Source organism: Numida meleagris, chromosome 4 (genome assembly GCF_002078875.1).
Source record: "Numida meleagris isolate 19003 breed g44 Domestic line chromosome 4, NumMel1.0, whole genome shotgun sequence".
Lineage (NCBI taxonomy): Eukaryota > Metazoa > Chordata > Aves > Galliformes > Numididae > Numida > Numida meleagris.
This window is the reverse complement of record NC_034412.1, coordinates 4,167,355-4,184,841: the sequence shown is the minus strand read 5'-3', so window position 1 is coordinate 4,184,841 and position 17,487 is coordinate 4,167,355. Positions and strand designations below refer to the sequence as shown.

General features: G+C 42.4%; 2 protein-coding genes across 9 annotated transcripts in view; one reads left to right on the top strand and one right to left on the bottom strand.

The window, feature by feature from the left end:
- Positions 1 to 10,622, top strand: part of LRRC34 (leucine rich repeat containing 34) — a 22,553-nt gene extending 11,931 nt beyond the window's left edge. For 4 of the 7 annotated variants that reach the window (XM_021394595.1, XM_021394594.1, XM_021394596.1 and 1 more), the window contains 7 exons: positions 449 to 577; positions 1,964 to 2,059; positions 3,447 to 3,601; positions 3,691 to 3,846; positions 4,944 to 5,070; positions 5,333 to 5,537; positions 8,069 to 8,190. In XM_021394595.1, the coding sequence (XP_021250270.1) occupies positions 449 to 577; positions 1,964 to 2,059; positions 3,447 to 3,601; positions 3,691 to 3,846; positions 4,944 to 5,070; positions 5,333 to 5,536 (867 nt within the window). In that variant the 3' untranslated portion in view covers position 5,537; positions 8,069 to 8,190. Of the gene's footprint in view, positions 1 to 448; positions 578 to 1,963; positions 2,060 to 3,446; positions 3,602 to 3,690; positions 3,847 to 4,943; positions 5,071 to 5,332; positions 5,538 to 8,068; positions 8,191 to 10,485 lie in introns of those variants that run through there. The other 3 variants (XM_021394598.1, XM_021394597.1, XM_021394593.1) reach the window with 2 other exon arrangements.
- Positions 7,537 to 17,487, bottom strand: part of MYNN (myoneurin) — a 10,231-nt gene continuing 280 nt past the window's right edge. Inside the window, exons 2-8 of one of the 2 annotated variants that reach the window (XM_021394578.1) lie at positions 16,942 to 17,235; positions 14,942 to 15,744; positions 13,288 to 13,447; positions 12,644 to 12,822; positions 12,272 to 12,355; positions 11,767 to 11,853; positions 7,537 to 11,480 (exon numbers count right to left, since the gene is read on the bottom strand). In XM_021394578.1, the coding sequence (XP_021250253.1) occupies positions 11,212 to 11,480; positions 11,767 to 11,853; positions 12,272 to 12,355; positions 12,644 to 12,822; positions 13,288 to 13,447; positions 14,942 to 15,744; positions 16,942 to 17,207 (1,848 nt within the window). In that variant the 5' untranslated portion in view covers positions 17,208 to 17,235 and the 3' untranslated portion in view covers positions 7,537 to 11,211. Of the gene's footprint in view, positions 11,481 to 11,766; positions 11,854 to 12,271; positions 12,356 to 12,643; positions 12,823 to 13,287; positions 13,448 to 14,941; positions 15,745 to 16,941; positions 17,453 to 17,487 lie in introns of those variants that run through there. The other variant, XM_021394579.1, reaches the window with a different exon arrangement.

Here is a 17,487-nt window from a genome sequence, read left to right as displayed (position 1 = left end):
AACAAATGTCTTGACTCGAGATGCCTGAGATAGGTTCTCAAAGCTTTGTCTCACAGCAGCATGCAAGTGTTTGTTGTTTTTAACATGGTTTCCCAAGGAAACGAGGCTGGTGTGTAAGGTTTGCTTTGTCTGTGAAGTGAGACTCACGTGGGCTCTTCCTTCCTTCTTCGTAATCTTTGAACTAATCTCATAATCTCAACTAGATTTGAGAGGCCTGAAATGCTGATCCTGTATGATAGGACTGCGTTGCCAGTTTAGGCAGAAATATCTGCCTGGGTCATTTTTCAGCTGCTTAGTGCATCTCTTGGGCACAGTTCTTCTGGAGGGACCTTTTGTCTGTGTGTGACAGTGAGCAGGATTCACAGGAAAAAGGGTGGTGATGTTTTTATTAAGAGAATTGAAAGGAACTGATTTGACTTTATTATTATTATTTTTTAATTTTGTCCAGAGGAATGAAACTCTTTCTCATTTGAGAATGACTGGAAACAAAATAGGCACTAAGGGTGGAATGTGCTTTGCTTCAATGCTACAAGTTAATTGCACCTTAGAGAAGTTAGATCTTGGAGACTGTGATCTGGTGAGTAGACTAGCAGAATCATCAGCAATTACATAATTCTTTCAAGAGTATGATGGAGGTGCTGCAGTGCTTGATTAAGAGACAATGTCATCTGCTGCCGTGGATTTTGCATTTTGTGATGACTGGAGGATGTAACACAATATATAACATAATACTGCAGTATGTGCTTGGAAAGGCATGCTGTATAAAACACTGTGAAGTCATAACCAGTGATACATTGCAGCCACTGTTCTTGTGAATTTGGGTGCTTGGCTTTCATGTACTCCAGCATTGTTTCTTCTGTTCCTTTTTTTTTGGTGTCATGCTATGCAAATCCTGTCTGAGTGATGCTGAAGAAAGGTGTTCTTCTAAAGAGCACAGAACTACAAGGCCTCAAAGTTATCCTCCTCATAGGTCTGTTGCTCATGTTGGAGCTCAGCTCACTGATGCCATAGGTGCAGCAGTGCTGAGTTGAGCAGAAAGGCCCCTAGCTCAATTTCAGATAACTTGCTGCCTCCTGGAGTTGAGTGCTGGGACTCCCCTAAACTTCAAGGGGAAAGTCAGGAGAATAGGAACAGGCACAAGGAAGCTTGAACTGTAACGTAACGGTTGTGACCGTCTCCTGGAGGCAGGGAGAGATTTGGAGGTCAGATGAAAATGGTCTTGTACAATATTTGTTTCCTGGAATTACAGAACTTTCTCCCAAACTGGAAAGGGGAAATACCTTCCAGAAACTGGGGAGGATGTTATCAACACATAAACAAGGAAAGCATTGCCTGAGTAAAACTTATGTGATGCTTCATCTGCTTATGATTGGTAGGGAGTTAACAGAACTGCTTTAAAATGAAATAGCATTGGATGTAGACGAGGCTAATTAGAAAGAAACATAAATGTAAGTTGGTGAGCAAAATGAGGAAATACAAAAATCCAAACTGGCCTGTGTTCTAGACTGACGATTCTGTACCATGTTAATTCACATTTAGTAGGCGTTTAACTAATGGAAAGTGTTAGCTAAGATTTTTAATGAAGATTGTAGGGAACACACACAAGTTGGTCTTGCTTCTTAAATCAGGAAGACCAACATACAGGATCAATGAAGTGGACAAGTACCTCTTGGAGATCCATCATTCTTGCTTTTTATTTTCTGAGTTGCTGAATTTCCTAGTTGTTCTTAGTCTCATTCCACTCTTGTTCTACAAGAAACTGGCATTGGTGCCTGTAAGCACTCGCTGACTGCACTTGTATTTCTCCTAGGTACAGGAGGCAGAAGTAATGCTATTTCTAACCAGCGCCTGCCTAGTGGTTCTGATCTTCTGACAATCAGTTCTAAGAAGTCATGGTAATATGGTAGCTTGACCTATGCACTGGACAGGTTTATCTAAAGGACTTGTCTATTTTCGTTGGCAGGGTACGCAGTGTCTAATAGCAATAGCATCAGTCCTGACTCAGAACAAAGCAGTCAAAGCAATAAACCTGAACCGTCCATTGCTGTACAGCCAAGAGGTAAGGAAATAGACTGTAGTGCCAGCTCAGGCAAAGCAAGGCACATGAGTGAAGCCAATACTGATACATGGATGGACATCTGGGCTACTCTGGGTTTTCTTAAAGTGATGATTGGTTGTGGAAATACTTTATTTTCTTTTTGGTCCCAAGTTTTGTGCAACCACAGGATGCTCTTGTTTAACTAGAAGGCTAATTCTGTTTCTTCTTGGTACGTATGCATTTGTGGAATAGCGGGCTAATGGAGATGACTTGGTGTTACTGAATCAAATATTCGTTTTACTGCCAGAGCTTGGAGAGTTTTATGCATCGTTCAGCAAACTGAGGGACAAAAGCTGTTTAGCAGGAGCTGAGGGAAGGACAAAAGACTGCTTTTTATCTGAGCAGAGCATGGGCGATTGCCAGAGGCTGCAGCCTAAAGAAAGGCATACTTAACAATATCCCTTATTCACTGTGCTGTGTGGTTTTGTTTCACCATGTGAACTTGTAGCTTGAATTTAACAAGTGAATGAACCTCATCAATGTAAAACCTATGATGTGTTTTCTATCCAAAACAAAGACACAAGAGCTTCCAAAACAATCGAGCACTGAAGAGAGATCTGTAAGGCACTGTTTGCTGGGGGCAGCACCCCTGGGCACTGGATATGTACATGCACACAGAGTTGTGGGCTTCTCCCTGCAGGCATGCAGCTCCTGTGCCCCGTTGCTCCTGCTGCTTCACCAGTGTCAGCAGTTTTCAGGCACGTGAGGCACATGCTCTATTTTCCTGATGGCATGGGAATATGAAAAATTGCTGTGAAGGCCAGCTGGATCTTCCCATATCCCAGAGATGTTTTCTACAGTTGATAGCTTCTTCTCTACTGAGATAGGGGTCTGATCTGCCTAACCACAGTTTTCCGAGTCACTTTCAATACCAGTGATATAAATTAAGGGCCTAGGCTGTACCTGTGGGGAAACTTTCTCAAAATGTGACAACCTCCAAGTACACTTGCTGTGTCTTACAGTGACAGGGCATATTTCTCTCCATAGCAATCCTGTCTCTTTTCATGAAATAAGTGTCATGACCAAATACTTCTAACATTGGTGAAAGCTGATCCAAACAGAATTTTGCTAAAGCAATGACTGGGAAGGAAACTGATTAGCTAAGTGATTCAAGCACTGATGCTCCTGCTATTTGTACAGGAGTTGTAAATCTGCAAATACTTCTGTTATTTTTCACTTTGTTGCTGTAATAATGCATCAACTCCTGGCTATTTTCAATACAAAGCTGTAATATACAAAACAGAGCACTACTGATGACCAAGGTTAGCTGCTGTGCGCGTCCTTTGCTGAAGCAAGACCTCGTCTTATCCTAAAGTATAGCATCATAAAAATGAGTGTGTACTTCTAGGAACACACCACAGTCCACATAGCTTTGATGTTGAGGAATAATTCTTCTCTTGTGGAACTACATCTGTGCAAGCACGAAATGAAAAGCTTTGGTGTAGAGCGACTGTGTGAGGCGTTGTATGAAAACTGCAGCCTAAGATACCTTGATCTCAGCTGGTAAGAGTTAGAACATGACCTAACCCTGACTGACATTAGATGCTCATTTTCTTAGTTTCTTTTTTTAAATATATGCGTATCTCTTTCAGTAATAAAATAACTCGTGATGATGTGAAATTCTTGGGAGAACTACTGAAACAGAACCAAACTCTGGAAATCCTGGATCTTAATTCAAACCGAATAGAAGATGACGGAGCTATCTACTTGAGTGAAGCTTTGGCTCTGTACAACAGGACTCTGAAGGCGTTAGTATTTCAGTAACTTCCTCAAGAGACTGCAGGCGTAACCACTCCAAATATAAGGAACTCGAAATCTGCAGTGGCTGAACTGATGAGAAAATTGTGCTTTGACATTACTAATCAAAACAGAAGACTCGTGATGTTCCAAATCTCCTGGTTCAGCCAAGGATGGGAAAAATGAGTGACAGTCAGTGTGGAATTCATTTGCCTAGGCATAGCTGTATTTTTTTTTTCCTTTGGGAGGAGGGGGATGACATTTAAATTGGCTTTGTAATGGTTCTAACCATCTTACCTGTGATTCAGTCATGTTTACATTCATTTCAGCAAGGAGGAAGAGGGAGGCTGCTAGATCTTTATTGTTCTTTTTCAGTCTTTAAAGCATAGGTCCCTGTGCTGCACAAGTGTAAACGATCTAGGATCTGTAGGTCTTCAGAATTTTAAGATAAGCAGATTCCATAAAAAGCTAAGGCTCTATATTTGTTGATTCTGATCTTCAACACTTAAGAAAATCCTCTGTTTAAGTTAGCTTCCGGGTGAACCCAAGAGAGCTGTAATCTCTCCATCAGGGTGTATTTCGTAGCCCACATTAAGCCCTGCACCAGCAGGAGGTATAAAGCTGATCAAAGGTGTTACCTGAAGCCATTAGTTTTAAGCAGCAGACTGAGGAGGTGGTGGCTGCTAGGTGCCTCTGAAAGCCTTCCAGGTTCACCAATATAAAAATAACTGCCGCTCCACAAAGATCAAAGCTTAACCTGGCCAAGTGCCAAGGCCTGGGCTTCAAAGCAGACGAAAGATGAGATGTGGCCACCACACAGAAAGTCACTGACACTGAAGAACTAAATGGTGAGCAACCTAGCTGCGTGAGTCAGGGAAGTGCCTTGAGAAATAGTACAATTCCAGAGCCCAAGCTGCCTGTAGCAACCTAAAAAAGACTTTTTAAAATAGGAATGGGCTTGATATCAATATCTTATTACATTATAACATAGAAAATTTCATTACACATATGGTTATATGAAGTATAACTGAGTAAAACTCCTAGTTAAAACTAAGATATGGGAATGCAGTGGCTTAGCACACCTGCGTAACTATTTTCTGTTTATTAGGTTGTCGGTAGTAAGCAACAATATAAGTGGCAAAGGGCTGGTAGCTCTCTCCCAGTCAATGAAAATAAACATGGAACTCTCCTATATTTATATTTGGGGGAACAACTTGGACGAAGCCGCCTGCGTGGTAAGTACTTACTTCTGAACTCTGAGAGTTTGCTTATGTTTCAATGTTTTCACAATCACTGGGGAAACTACAGCAATTAGTGAAGAGGACACCTGATTTACTTCCTAAAAAAGTATTTATGGTATGGTTGCATGTGGTAACGTGGCAGTGAGTAACTGGACTGAAACAATCAAGCGCTTGCCTACTGTGTTTTGTCTTCTCGAGCCTTCCCTGCAATCCAAGTGCAATATTGTACACCAGGTTCTTGTTTCATTCATTTCAGGCGTTTTCAGAATTAATTCAGGCTGGCCGCTTGAAGCCTAATTGCACAGATGTGGAACCCTACGAAGTGGACGGGCACGCTCACCTTGCAGAGCTCTCCCATGGCCTTAAGAAGCATTACTACTGGACACCAAGCTACGGGCAGGGGAAGAATGCTGCTGCTAATGCCAGTCTGGCAATTGTAGCTGTTTCAGAGTATTTCTAAGGTAGGAGCTTGGTGCATTCATGTAGAGGTTTATCTGTCTTCTAGTAAAACAGATATCTAACATGCTGCCGGTTGTTTCTTCAGCGTCTTTAACCTAGGAGTCCAAAAAGACTTCAAAACAGCATTAGAGGTGAAATATCAAACCAATAACTGTCAAATTTGTTATTAAATAATGGCCAATCTATTAAAAGCCTATTCACATGAAAACACATTTGTTTTGCTACAGTCACTGCTGTTGTGCGTGCATGTCCTTTGCTGCACTGCGATTAGGTGGAGTTCCCTGTTTGCCAGTTAACAGAGGAATGTATTGAAGTGACATGCTGACACATGGAACAACTTTCACTGTGGTGTAACACACCACGAGTGACACCAGGTATTCTTAGCAGTAATGCAGAATACAGCAGACACTGACAAGAGGTACCGTGAAGTCTTCAGACATCAGCAGTGCAGGTGCATGAACTGAGCTTCTAGCAGCTGCACCACTCAGCTCTATTTAGGAGCCCTTCTCAGTTCAGGAGTTATCCAGTGCTTATTTGAAGAGGATGCAGGAAGTGCTTCAGAGCAGCAGCAGAGCCTGTGCATTGAGTATTGTGATCGTGGTGCCCTCTTCCCCAGGGCTGCTGCAGAGAAACAGCTGCCACTGCCCTTCCTGCAGGCAGGTTTCCCCACAGCTATTATTACTGCCTCTCTGCGGGCTGAAGTGCAGCTAGGCAGACCACGTTGATTAAAACAAACAGAAAACTCGCACTGCCATGCCGCTGAGCAGCAGATTTGCATGAAAGCAATTCAGATATGTGGGGGAACAAGATTCCTGTTAGGGTTAGAAAGGGTTTGAGTAAATCCATTTGTCACTGCTAGGCTCTATAGACTTTCTCCTTTTCCATAGTAATAGTATGCTTTTGTTGTTCATCCAAGTTCAATGAATTTAAGCATTTAGCTGCAATAATGCAGGAGCCTGAAGAGTGAGCTCGGTAAGAGTAAGCTACTTCTATCAGAACAATATTTCGATTAGCTTGCAGTATGTGGTTATTATAAGCAAACCCCACAGGAGAAATGGAATCTAATTTTGAAAATGCTAGCATAGTTTTTGAAGTGTTTTTAACAACAGGATGTTTGACCCGTAGGAGCACTCTGCATTATTGACAAGATCAGTAAAAATAGCTGGTGCTGCAGCTTGCTTTGCAAGAAAGGGCTGCAGCGTCGTTCTCACTGGATTTTGTATCAATGTTTTCCTGCAAGCTAAAGCAACTAGTTATGCAAAAAAAAAAAAGTGTAAGTTAAGAAGGCCTATGCCAGAGCCATTTACTGTTTCCTTGAAATTCTTAAGGATGTCTCCTTGTGTTCTTTTGAACAAGTGAATTCACATAGGCTAGGCATTCTTGCCATGCTATTCCAGTAGCTAAAAAAAGCACAATCCTGTTCTGTAAGCCATTTCTTCAGCTGCCAGGACTCAAAGCACCTTTCAGAAAGGCAGCGTTCAGGCCTCAATTTAAAGGGAAGGACAATGAGTGGTCCAGCAGGCCAGTGGCACAGTGCAGATCTAGGAAGCCCTGTTGAGTGCTCTAGCCATTCTACCACCTTCTGTAACGTTAAACAATTTAGGAAAAATAAGTTAGTTGATATACAAATTTTGACTAAAATTCACTCATTTTTAGCAGAAACAGTGAACTTTCAAAGCACTCTAAAAAAACAAACAAAAAACCAAACCCACAAACCTCAAACCATACCAGCAGGAAGAAAAAGTACTAACATAAGAGTGATTCTATTCAACTGCATTTAGGGGGAAAAAAAAAAGAGTTTAAATTGCTTTGAACAGCACCAAAATATCTTTTATCAGAAAAATCAGGTGTTTTTTTTACTGCCAAGGAAGTGTAGCAAACTTTGTGCTAATATGCTGTGCAAAGGGCAACCTTTCTGCCGGGTGCTTTGGTGGTTATGTTAGACTGCTTCCCTCCTCCTTTTGTTGATACCCCTTGCAGTTATAAACAGCAGACACGAGGTGAGGGAAAAATACAAAACAAGTTTATTAAAGTCTAACATAAAACACTTCAGGCTAAATATGTACAACTCCCTGCCCAGGAGATTATAAAATTGAGAGTTGAGCTATGTACAAATAACAGAGGAAGTACTGTATATACACGAAAGATACTTCAAAAATAATTTAACCAAAAATCAGTCATTAGTCTTCATCTTAACTCTGCTGCAAGGCTTATTGATATCCTCTCCAAAAATCACAGCCCTGGAATCCTTGGCAAGGGACTTGTCCATGCTCAACAACTCTTCTTAAACCACGTGTTTCAAGAAAGCTTTTGTACTGTGTGCCTACAGGTAGGCACAAATTCAGAAGTAAATGCCACACAAGGAGTTACTGTAACAGAAGTATTTTGGAACAGCTGATTCAGAAATTTATAGGTGCAAATAATCTGTTCAGGTAAAACTGAAACATTACTGAAACAACAGTGTTTCTGAGATGAATTATGTCATTTTCTCTACGTTACTAATAATGGATTAAAATTCCCTTTCGTTTTGCAGGTGGGTCTCAAGAATGAGAAGTCTCCCTAGAAAAATTCCATGTTTTCCCCTATTAATGTCTTAAAGAAGTTAACAATATTGTTATACACCACGTACCTCCAAAATGAACTCGGACTCTTTAAGCCTATGAGTTAATGTGCAGCTGATTTCCGTGCATCTGTTGGCACAAGGTACTGTACAGACCTGCTTCTTCAGGCCCTACAGCACCCAGCCTGAACGCTCCTACCAATTATATATATCTCTCTATATATATATATTTAAAATCTATATTCTAGTAAATGAATACAGTTGATAGAGATCATACCTCAGCAGCTGAGATATCTTCACAAAAGATGAGGGTAAGAATCAAGATTCTCAGATGAGGACTGAAGAATGTAGTTCACTAAATTATTGCTCCAAGGCAAAATTACAAGCCTGTGTATTCTACTAAGAAAGGTTAAAAGTGTTGTCTTGTAAAAAATAATGACTATCTTCTTGTCTATAAAGAAAACTAAATGACTACGAAAGAAAGTGGTACTGTTACAGGTATCTAAACAAATCCTGTATAAATCTAAGTACTGTTCTTTTTAAAAGTCTGAAAATCTAATACAGCAATAAGCTATTATTTTAGAAATATAAAAACAGTCCAAACAAACATGGTTATGGAATGCATTTTCTAAGTAGGAATGTGGTTACTTCTTTCTAGAGCAAAATAGCTCTTGTCTTTTATTCTGGATTTTACGTTAATCTTCAGATAACAATAGCGTATCATTAGTTTACCTTCCAAAGTTGGTTAAACATGACATTTATCAATCATACAATGCTGCTTTCTTTGTCAATACTCGTGACTAAGTCTATGTCTATCCCAAGGCTCCTGCTCTATTTTCAGAAAGAGAAAGTAAAGAGGAAGCTTAGAACAAGGTACACAAAGCGTTTGCTTTTGTTGAATGGAGTCAGGATTCTGATCTTTGTGATTCTTGAATGCTAGTTAGCTGTGGAATCCTTCAGCTCCTACACTGACAGCAGAAACTTGGAAGAAAAAAAAACATGGGAGAAGCAGCAGTAGGGAAATGCCAAACAAAATCTGAGAACTTCATCTGTTGTCCTGTGCCAGCCTTATGAAGGGCATCAGCTGTTCATACATGGTGTAGTATGGAGAAGTGAGGAAACTAAACATCAAGAAGTATGGCAATAATTAGCAAACAAAGTGAGAACTGCCTCCATTAAAGTGTTCCTGAGCCACTCTGTGCTATCTGTGGTAGATTGTATCGTTAAATTGGCCACGTGTTATGACTTAAAACATGATCAAGAAGCAGAGTTCTAACCATGCCCCATACTAAGATGATCAACGCAAAAAAGTGAAAGATCTGTTGCTTCACAAGTACAAATGTGGGGGAAAAAAAAAACTATAGTCATGCTCAGGAGTCAAAGGCCCAGTTGCAGAATATTTCAATGAAATCCTCCAAGAACTTTTTCACAAGGCTCTTTAATTAAGGTGCAGATTAATTATTACTCCATGTAGAACGCAATTAGTTAAGAGGTATCTCCTATGCCCTTCTATTTATCAGTGTCTGGACACAAGGCAGCAGTGGGAATAAAATGCTAGCACCAAGGAAATAACCAAAAAATGGTATCTTTAAATGTATTGGTGGTACAGTCATAAGACTGCTTCCTTACTATTTGATGATTACTTAAGTAATGCTTATATCATGTTAATGGCACAAACTGGTAAAAGGGAGCATTAAAAAAAAGTACTCCTACAGTCAACCAGTCTTTAATGATCCTACCAAGACCCTAAAAATGTTTTTTTAAAAAAAAAAATCTAAATTGCTAATAGTAAAACATACCTTTGCAAGAGTCTTGCTAGATACCAGTTACGCGCAGTTACTGTGGCTATGCAACGTGAAAGGTAAAGCAATACACAAATACTTCAATTGAAACAAACGTCATCCTCTAACAAATCCATGCCTGGAAGAATATTAACCTGCCCTGTTGTATTCTTCCTCAATGCCCCCTCACACAGAGGCCATTTAGTATTTTCACAGTGAAGGGCAGCACTGGTTTCTTCTTTTGTACCTACTGTCTAGCACCACAAGAAGCACTACTGTAACAGAAATGATTATTATGAAGCTATGGTTCATACATCACAGTTAAGTCAACGCATCTTTTCACCTCATCTACAGTACGTATGTTCTAGCTCTTCTGGTGAGCAAATGCTGTTGCTTGTGCCAAACCCAGGACGTTTTAGACATATGAAAAAACAAATCTTGGACAAGTTACAACACTAGATTCACTTTAAAAGCAAGTGACTTGTTGGAAAGAATACACAGTAGCATCTATGCCATTAGAACTCTCTGGGTTTCCATGCTAAAGAAACTCTCCTTTACTCGCGTCGTCAGGGACATAAACACGAAGCTTTCTTTCCCTCTTTCTTTCAGCTGAAGACAACAGGCTGCTTCTGGCAGACAGCAGTAATTCCTTGAGAGGACCTTGAGCACTGGCCTACCTGCCATTATGTACCATTACATGACCTCAGGATGCAGAAGTACAAGCTTTTTAGCATATTCAAATTATGACTTTCCTCTTAAAAACAACTCTGGGCTGATTTTTAAACTACCAATTATGGCTAAATTTGTCCTCAACTCACAGATTGATTGAGGCTAGAAGGGACCCCTGGAGGTCATCTGGTACAGTCTCCCTGCTCGAGCAGGGCCACCTAAAGCAGGTTGCCTAGGACCACATCCTGGCAGCTTCCGAAGATCTCCAAGCAAGGAGACTCCAGCAACCTCTCTTGGCTACCTGCTCCAGTGCTCAGGTGATACTGTCACACACCAGATCAGCAGGAACAGAGTAGGAGATCTCCAAAATGCATCAGAGTATTTAACAGAGAATCCTTAAGGCGGGCATTGCTGGAAAGTATGCATCTCCTGGAAATAAGCGTTGATTGCAAACAGAAGTTGGATTGTAGATTAGCACAATTCAACAATGACAACAACAAAAAAAAGACAGCACAGTACAATGGAAACGCCTTACAACTGTCTTTACAGAGAGAGGAAAAAAAAAAAAACAAGAAAAATTCAAAAAGTGACTGCTTGATGGATTACGTTCATCTTTACCAAAGGTATGCGAGTTCACTGCTGGATTACCTTGTTGGCTCTGCAGTGTCAGTATAATTGCTGCAAGAAAATAAACTGAGGTTCTGAATATCCAGCCACAGCAGATCTCAGTAATGTTTCTGATGATGGGGACTGACTGCCTGGCACAGGAAGAAGCAGCTGATGGTCTTCAGTACCAATGGGAAGAGGAAGCGGTAAAGACATCTCAGAGGGTTTCACATCTACAGACTCTGACAAAGGACTCTTCTGACTCTGAAGGGATTCTTGTTCATTGAAAGAATTATCAAGTGTATTACAATCAGGGGGAGTTTCAGATCCTGGCAAAAGAAAGGAAAGAAAAAAGTTTCCCTAAACGTTTATTTTCCCCAGCAATTAGCGTATGGAAAAACTTAGCAAATGATGCAGGAATTGTTATTAGCAAGAACTAAGGAAGACTTGTTTTCAGAGAACACGAGCTAACTGCTATTAGAAATCTTGCTACAGGTAGCAAAACTCTACAAGAAAAAGACAGCAGAAGTGTCTTTACATGGAAGAATAAAAATGAACAAATTGACAACTGTCTGTGGATGACAAGTCAAGAGTTGATGCTGCTTCTTAACTTACCCGTGTGAACTTTCGTTTTGTGCTTCTTAAGATTTTTTATATCTGTGTAAGAATTTCCACACATTTCACAGATGAATGGTCTTTCACCTGAAAAAAAGTGAGTTTGACAGAATAATCTTAAAATTGAAAGAAGAGGCAGCTGCTGATGGAGGATAATGGATTTCTAAGTTGTAATTTAAAAATGCATCACTAGAACTGTAAGCTGTTTTGTCTACGCCTTTACTCAGAATAAGATTGTTTCCAGAACAGAAGATTAAAACAGAGAAAAAAGCCTCAACGCTAGAGGAAAAGCCCTGATCATACATCAACACTTATGCTGTTATATGCAGACATTTGTCTGAAATAGGTAATTAAAAAATTCACATTCTCTTTATTTTCATGCTGAGATACAAAAATTAAGTAACTACTACTTTTAAGAGCAGCACAAGATGGTGTATTTTAAAGGCAAAAGGGAAAAAGTAGAATATTATTTACTGTGCAGGAAGCAGCCTGTCTGGAAACTGACCTGTATGGGACCGAAAATGTTTATTGAGCTCTCCAGAGGAAATAAAACTCTTTCCACAAATGCCACAGATATATGGCTTCTCTCCTAAAGTAAACACAAGAAGTTTGTTATTTCCGTGTATAAACCAGAATATACAGCATAAAGAACAAATTAAAATGAAACAGAGGTAATATCCAATGGGAGAAGGAGCTCCTTAAACCAGAGTCAAAGAGAAAGAACACAAGAAAAGAACTGGCTGAGGACAGAGAGGTGTTCTCCCCCAGCTCATCCCGGTGCAGATTTCCTGCTCATTCCCTATCCCAACCCTTCTGCAGCAGCCAGCCCTCCCCTGCCGGCCCCGTTGGGGTATCTCCGTGCAAGGTCTCCCTTTACCTGTATGTTTTCGGGAATGGGTGATGAGAGAACTTGAGACAGCAAAGGCTTTTCCACAGGTGTCACACACGTAAGGTTTCTCCCCGGTGTGGCGACGCACGTGGTAGGTGAGCGTGCTGGCCTGAGCAAACCGCTGCCCGCAGCGATCGCACACGTAGGGCTTCTCACCGCTGTGCTTCCTGTGAACGAACAGACACGGTGATCTGCTGGCAGGAAGGGAAGCCACGCTCACAATCAAGTCATTTTCCTCACGTTTCCTCGGCTTTCTCCAGAGCTCCTCACGCTGATGTTCTGTGAACTAAAACACCTCATCAACTGGGAGCTGATTCTGAGCTAGCAGTTTCTCTCTGAGGGAAGTTCACTGTCTGTTGACTTTGGGAATGAGTGCATCAATGATTTCTGCGGCAGCTGAATCAAACTACTGCATGTGTAACGTTCATAAATCCATAAAATTTGTAAATCAATACCCCAGTGTCTGATTACACAGGTGTACAATCTATTACTCAGTGTGAAGCAAGACCCAAGATAAAATGAGCAGAAATGACCAAAGGATTTGAACACGCAACTCTTGCTCTCACCAGAGTTCATCACTCTGTTTAAACAAGGGTTCAGATAAACATCTTCCGGATCTCACTTCCGCCTACCTGGCATGAATCTTCAGATTGCTTGAAGTTGCAAACTGCAGATTGCACACGTCACATTTGTATGGTTTCTCTTCTCCGTGATGCATCCGACTGTGGAACACTAACTGGCACTTCTGAGCAAAGCCTTTGTCGCACAGCTCGCATTTGTATGGCTTCTCCCCTAGCAAAGAACAAAACCCTTGTACTCTTGGCATTTACGTAAGAAAGCTTTCCAATCCATTACCTGAGCAAAGCTCAAGTGTCTGTTCTAACAATTCTTACAAATAACATCTGGTAACATCCTGTAACCAGTCTGCTGAAGTGGAACGTGCCAGGAAAACAGCAGATAACAGACTATTTATGAACATATTACCATTTGAGAAGAATAGGTAATAATTAATACTTTTTAATAAAGCCATTTCCCCCACTATTCTGAACACTTGAGATGAATAAGCGGTAAATCACCTGCTTTTTCTTGCCTGTAAAGCAACAAGCAGTCTTCAGCGTTCTCAGGAATCCTTCAGTGTTCTCTCTAGTGCTCGTGAATTTCTCATTAGTGTCTGCTGCGGAATGCTACACGCACTTTTCCAACAGTTTGTGATTTCTGAATGATCAGTGCAGCCTCATCAAATGGACTGCACGACTCCACAGACTCAGACAACAGCATAGAAGAGGCTGTACTGCTATAGCAGCGCACAATCAAACTAAGAACTCAACAATTCTTAAGCACATTGTTTACCTAAAAAACTTCAAAAATAATAAAAGTACTAGCATCTAACCTGCCAGCTAGCAGCCAGCACAGTGAGATCCCCTACTTACACATGCAAAAATGCCAATAGCACCACCCTTAAAAGCAGAAAGCACAGCTAACGTTCCTGCCAGAACGCTGTCCCGGAATGCTGCACCCGAGCTTCATCTTGCATATGAATCTTTGGTTTGCCAGTAGCTGGTAATATATGAAATCCTCCTCTCTCTTGGTTACTGAGCGAGAACAGTGTTCTCCTGCAGCTGTACCTCAAAAACTCTTACTTCACCTCTTCTGCATCTTCACAGCTTGCTGGAAAGAGCTCCACTGCTGACCTCACAGTGTTCCAAAAAAGAGCAAAAGCAAACAACCGTAATCTTTCACTGTTACTTCTGAATTCTGCATGCCAGCTATAGAAGGAAGAAAACTATGCAAACTGTGTCCCTCTGCTGCTCACTGGGTTACGTAGAGCAGCAAAAGCGAGAGCAGAACAGCTATACTGGATCGGACTGAAGAAAGAGCTAACCCAGTCCTCCTTCTCTAGGGAAGAACTTAGGAAAAACAAGCAAGGTTCTTTTTCCACCTTTGTAATCAAATACATGTCAGGACATTAATAAAAATAAAAATTGAAAAACAGCAACAGAAATGGTGCTATCCAGTACCGTGAGCTTTCCATGCCCTGCAGGCAATAGTCCCTGACACTCTGTTCTATTTAACGACAGAGCTAAGGGCAGCCAGCCCTTCTGCATTTTTCCAGGAAGCAAGATGCTCAGACTAAGCCAGTCTCTCTTAGATATTTAGAGTGGGAACTACGATTTTGTACAGAAAAAAAAAAAAATCAAAACGAATCAAAAAGATCTTTTTAGTCCTGTATCCACATGCTGCTATTACACATCTCCACAGTCCACGGAGACCAAGCCAGCGGCTTACCTGTGTGAGTTCTTACATGTGTTTTCAGCTGGTTGCACTGCGTGAACGCCTTCCCACACAGCTGGCACACGTACGGTTTCACTCCTTTGTGTATCCTCATGTGGCGACGGAGGCTGCTGGCTTCCGAGAAGACTTTTCCACACGTGTTGCACACTGGTTTGGCTTTGGAGTACTTCTGGTCCAGTTCTTCTCCTGAACTTTCCAGCTGGTAAGCATTCTTTTCGCTGGCTATGTTAGACATGCAGTGCTCCTTCAGCGCGCAGCTTTGCTGAGGCTTTCCCCGTTTTTGTTTTGCCGCAATAGTCTGAACTAAAATATCCTGTGCTGCCAACGTTTCACTTTCCACCACGGCTGCCAACTGCAGTTCAGAGCTATCTCCGCCCTGGGCAGCCTGCTCTGTTATCTGTGCGGCCAGCTTATTTGCATCCAAAAACATTTCAATGGATGTGTTCTCAGTCACATCGTTCTGGTACTGTACTGATTTGCTCTGCACGCTTTTGGGGGAGCTGAAATTCTTTTTTCGCTTTTTGGTTTGAGCAGATTTTTTTTCTAAAGCCGATTTCTTTGCTTGAGGTTGAACCAATTCTGCAGGAGGAATATCTGCCTTCTCCCGATCATTGTAATCTCGGAGGGTCAGGAGGCAAGTCTGCTGGTTCATTTCAATGTTTCCAGTGATGCTAGATGTCTCTGTAGAAGAGGGATTAGCAATAAAAGCAAAGTCTTCCATCTTTATTTTGCATTTAGTGACCACTTCTTCTACTTTGAGATAGTCGGCAGCCTGGTGAATTTCTTTCACATTCCAGCTGCAAGAAAACCAGACTTTGGTGACAATGTTCTGGACAAAGCAAAAACTCCTTCTGTACCAATTGTGTTAAACACAGACAGCAAAGCTAGGAAAAGTTACACTGCTAGGCAAAATAATACAGCTGGCTTAGTATCTTACATTATACTAGCGCTGTGCTCTAAGGAAACCCTCCTAGTTTCACTCATGCACCCCTGACCACAACAGAACTGCAGAAGCTGTGGCAGCCACCTGAGGGACACACTACAAAATGACAGGGACACACTGTCAGACCTTGCTGTCACTGTTGATCAAATAGTTCTCCTGGGTGAGAACAGAGCTTTCACTTCCCACTTCCTACAGAGATCTCAACTGCACAGAATGAATCCAGAATCTCTCCTGCTGCAGTCCCAGCAAGAACGCTGCACACTTCTGCTCGTACGTCATTTGCAAGCCATAAATCGCTAACCTACGTTGCTCTATTAGTGTTAATAGTTGCAGCTAATCTTAAAGAAAAGCAAACATCAAGCCAGCACCCCGCATCTGTGCACTTACAACTATCAAATAGGGGTATTCAGATACCAATAACAACAAAAATTTATTAAAACACTCTTGGAACCAGATGCTGCAAAAGAAGTTACGCTTCTGGGCTACGCACTTGGAAGTGATCACACTCGGGAGATACTTTCTTTCCTTCCCTGAGAGAGCAGCAGCTACAAGGAATCCTCACTGCACACAAGGTAACACAATATGCACAATATCAGCCAAGGGAAAAAACTTCTCCTGCACCCGATCGCCTTGCCAAAAGGAATTTTGCTTTGCGGCAACAGATCACGGAAACTCTAGCAAGCATCATTTCTTTAACCAGCGCTGACACTCATCTGCTCCTCAGGCTGCACGTAAGTTTCACTGCAATAACGGGCTCCCATAGCCCGATGCCAGGAGGAACACAGCCGTCCCCGTCCCGCAGTACCCACACAAGGAGTTTCAACCTTCCCGAGCCAGACGGAAAGACTCAAGAGGCTGAAACAATCGGCAGAATATCAGAGAATGTTTCTGTCGTGGCACTCACGTGCTATTCTAAAGCATGCAAACAGAGCATCTCCAGCTGTCAGTACGCATCGCGTGCAGTTATTTGTGCATTACAAGAACGAAACGAAGCGCTGCCCTAACACGGTGCATTTCGCGAACGCCTCCCCCATTTAAAAGCACGCATTACCTGTCAAGGTTTAAGTTCCCTGTGTAAATAAATTCCAGGAGCTTTTGGAATCCATCAGCCTTCACTTGAGTCTGATCCAAAACGACGTTGCTGTCGGTCGCGTCCCTGTAGAAGGCGCCGAAGAACTCGCTGAAGGAGGCGAGCACGTTGCGGTGCGCCTTGAACTGGCACTCTCCGATGACCACGGTGCAGTCGCAGAGGAAGCCGGCCTCGCGCTGCTTGTTCAGCCGCTCCAGGAGGTGCTCGCAGTGGTGGGAGTACTGCATGGTGACAGCGAGCCGCGGCCTGTCCGTCCTGGGAGAGGAAAGCGATGGATTTACGTGCAGGGTTCTACCTCCACCCCCTAACGGGGCAAGTTAATGACTGCAAAGGGCTCGGCGCTCGCGATGGCCGCGGGGAAGCGGTGATGCCTCCGGCACCCGGCACAGCTCGAGGGGTGGCCCCGCGCCCCGGGGAGCGCTGACTCCGGGGTCGATCCGCCGCCAGAGCCCGGGAGCCGCGGCGGCGGAACTGCGGGAGCCCCCCACGCCCGTCCCGCGGCGGCCT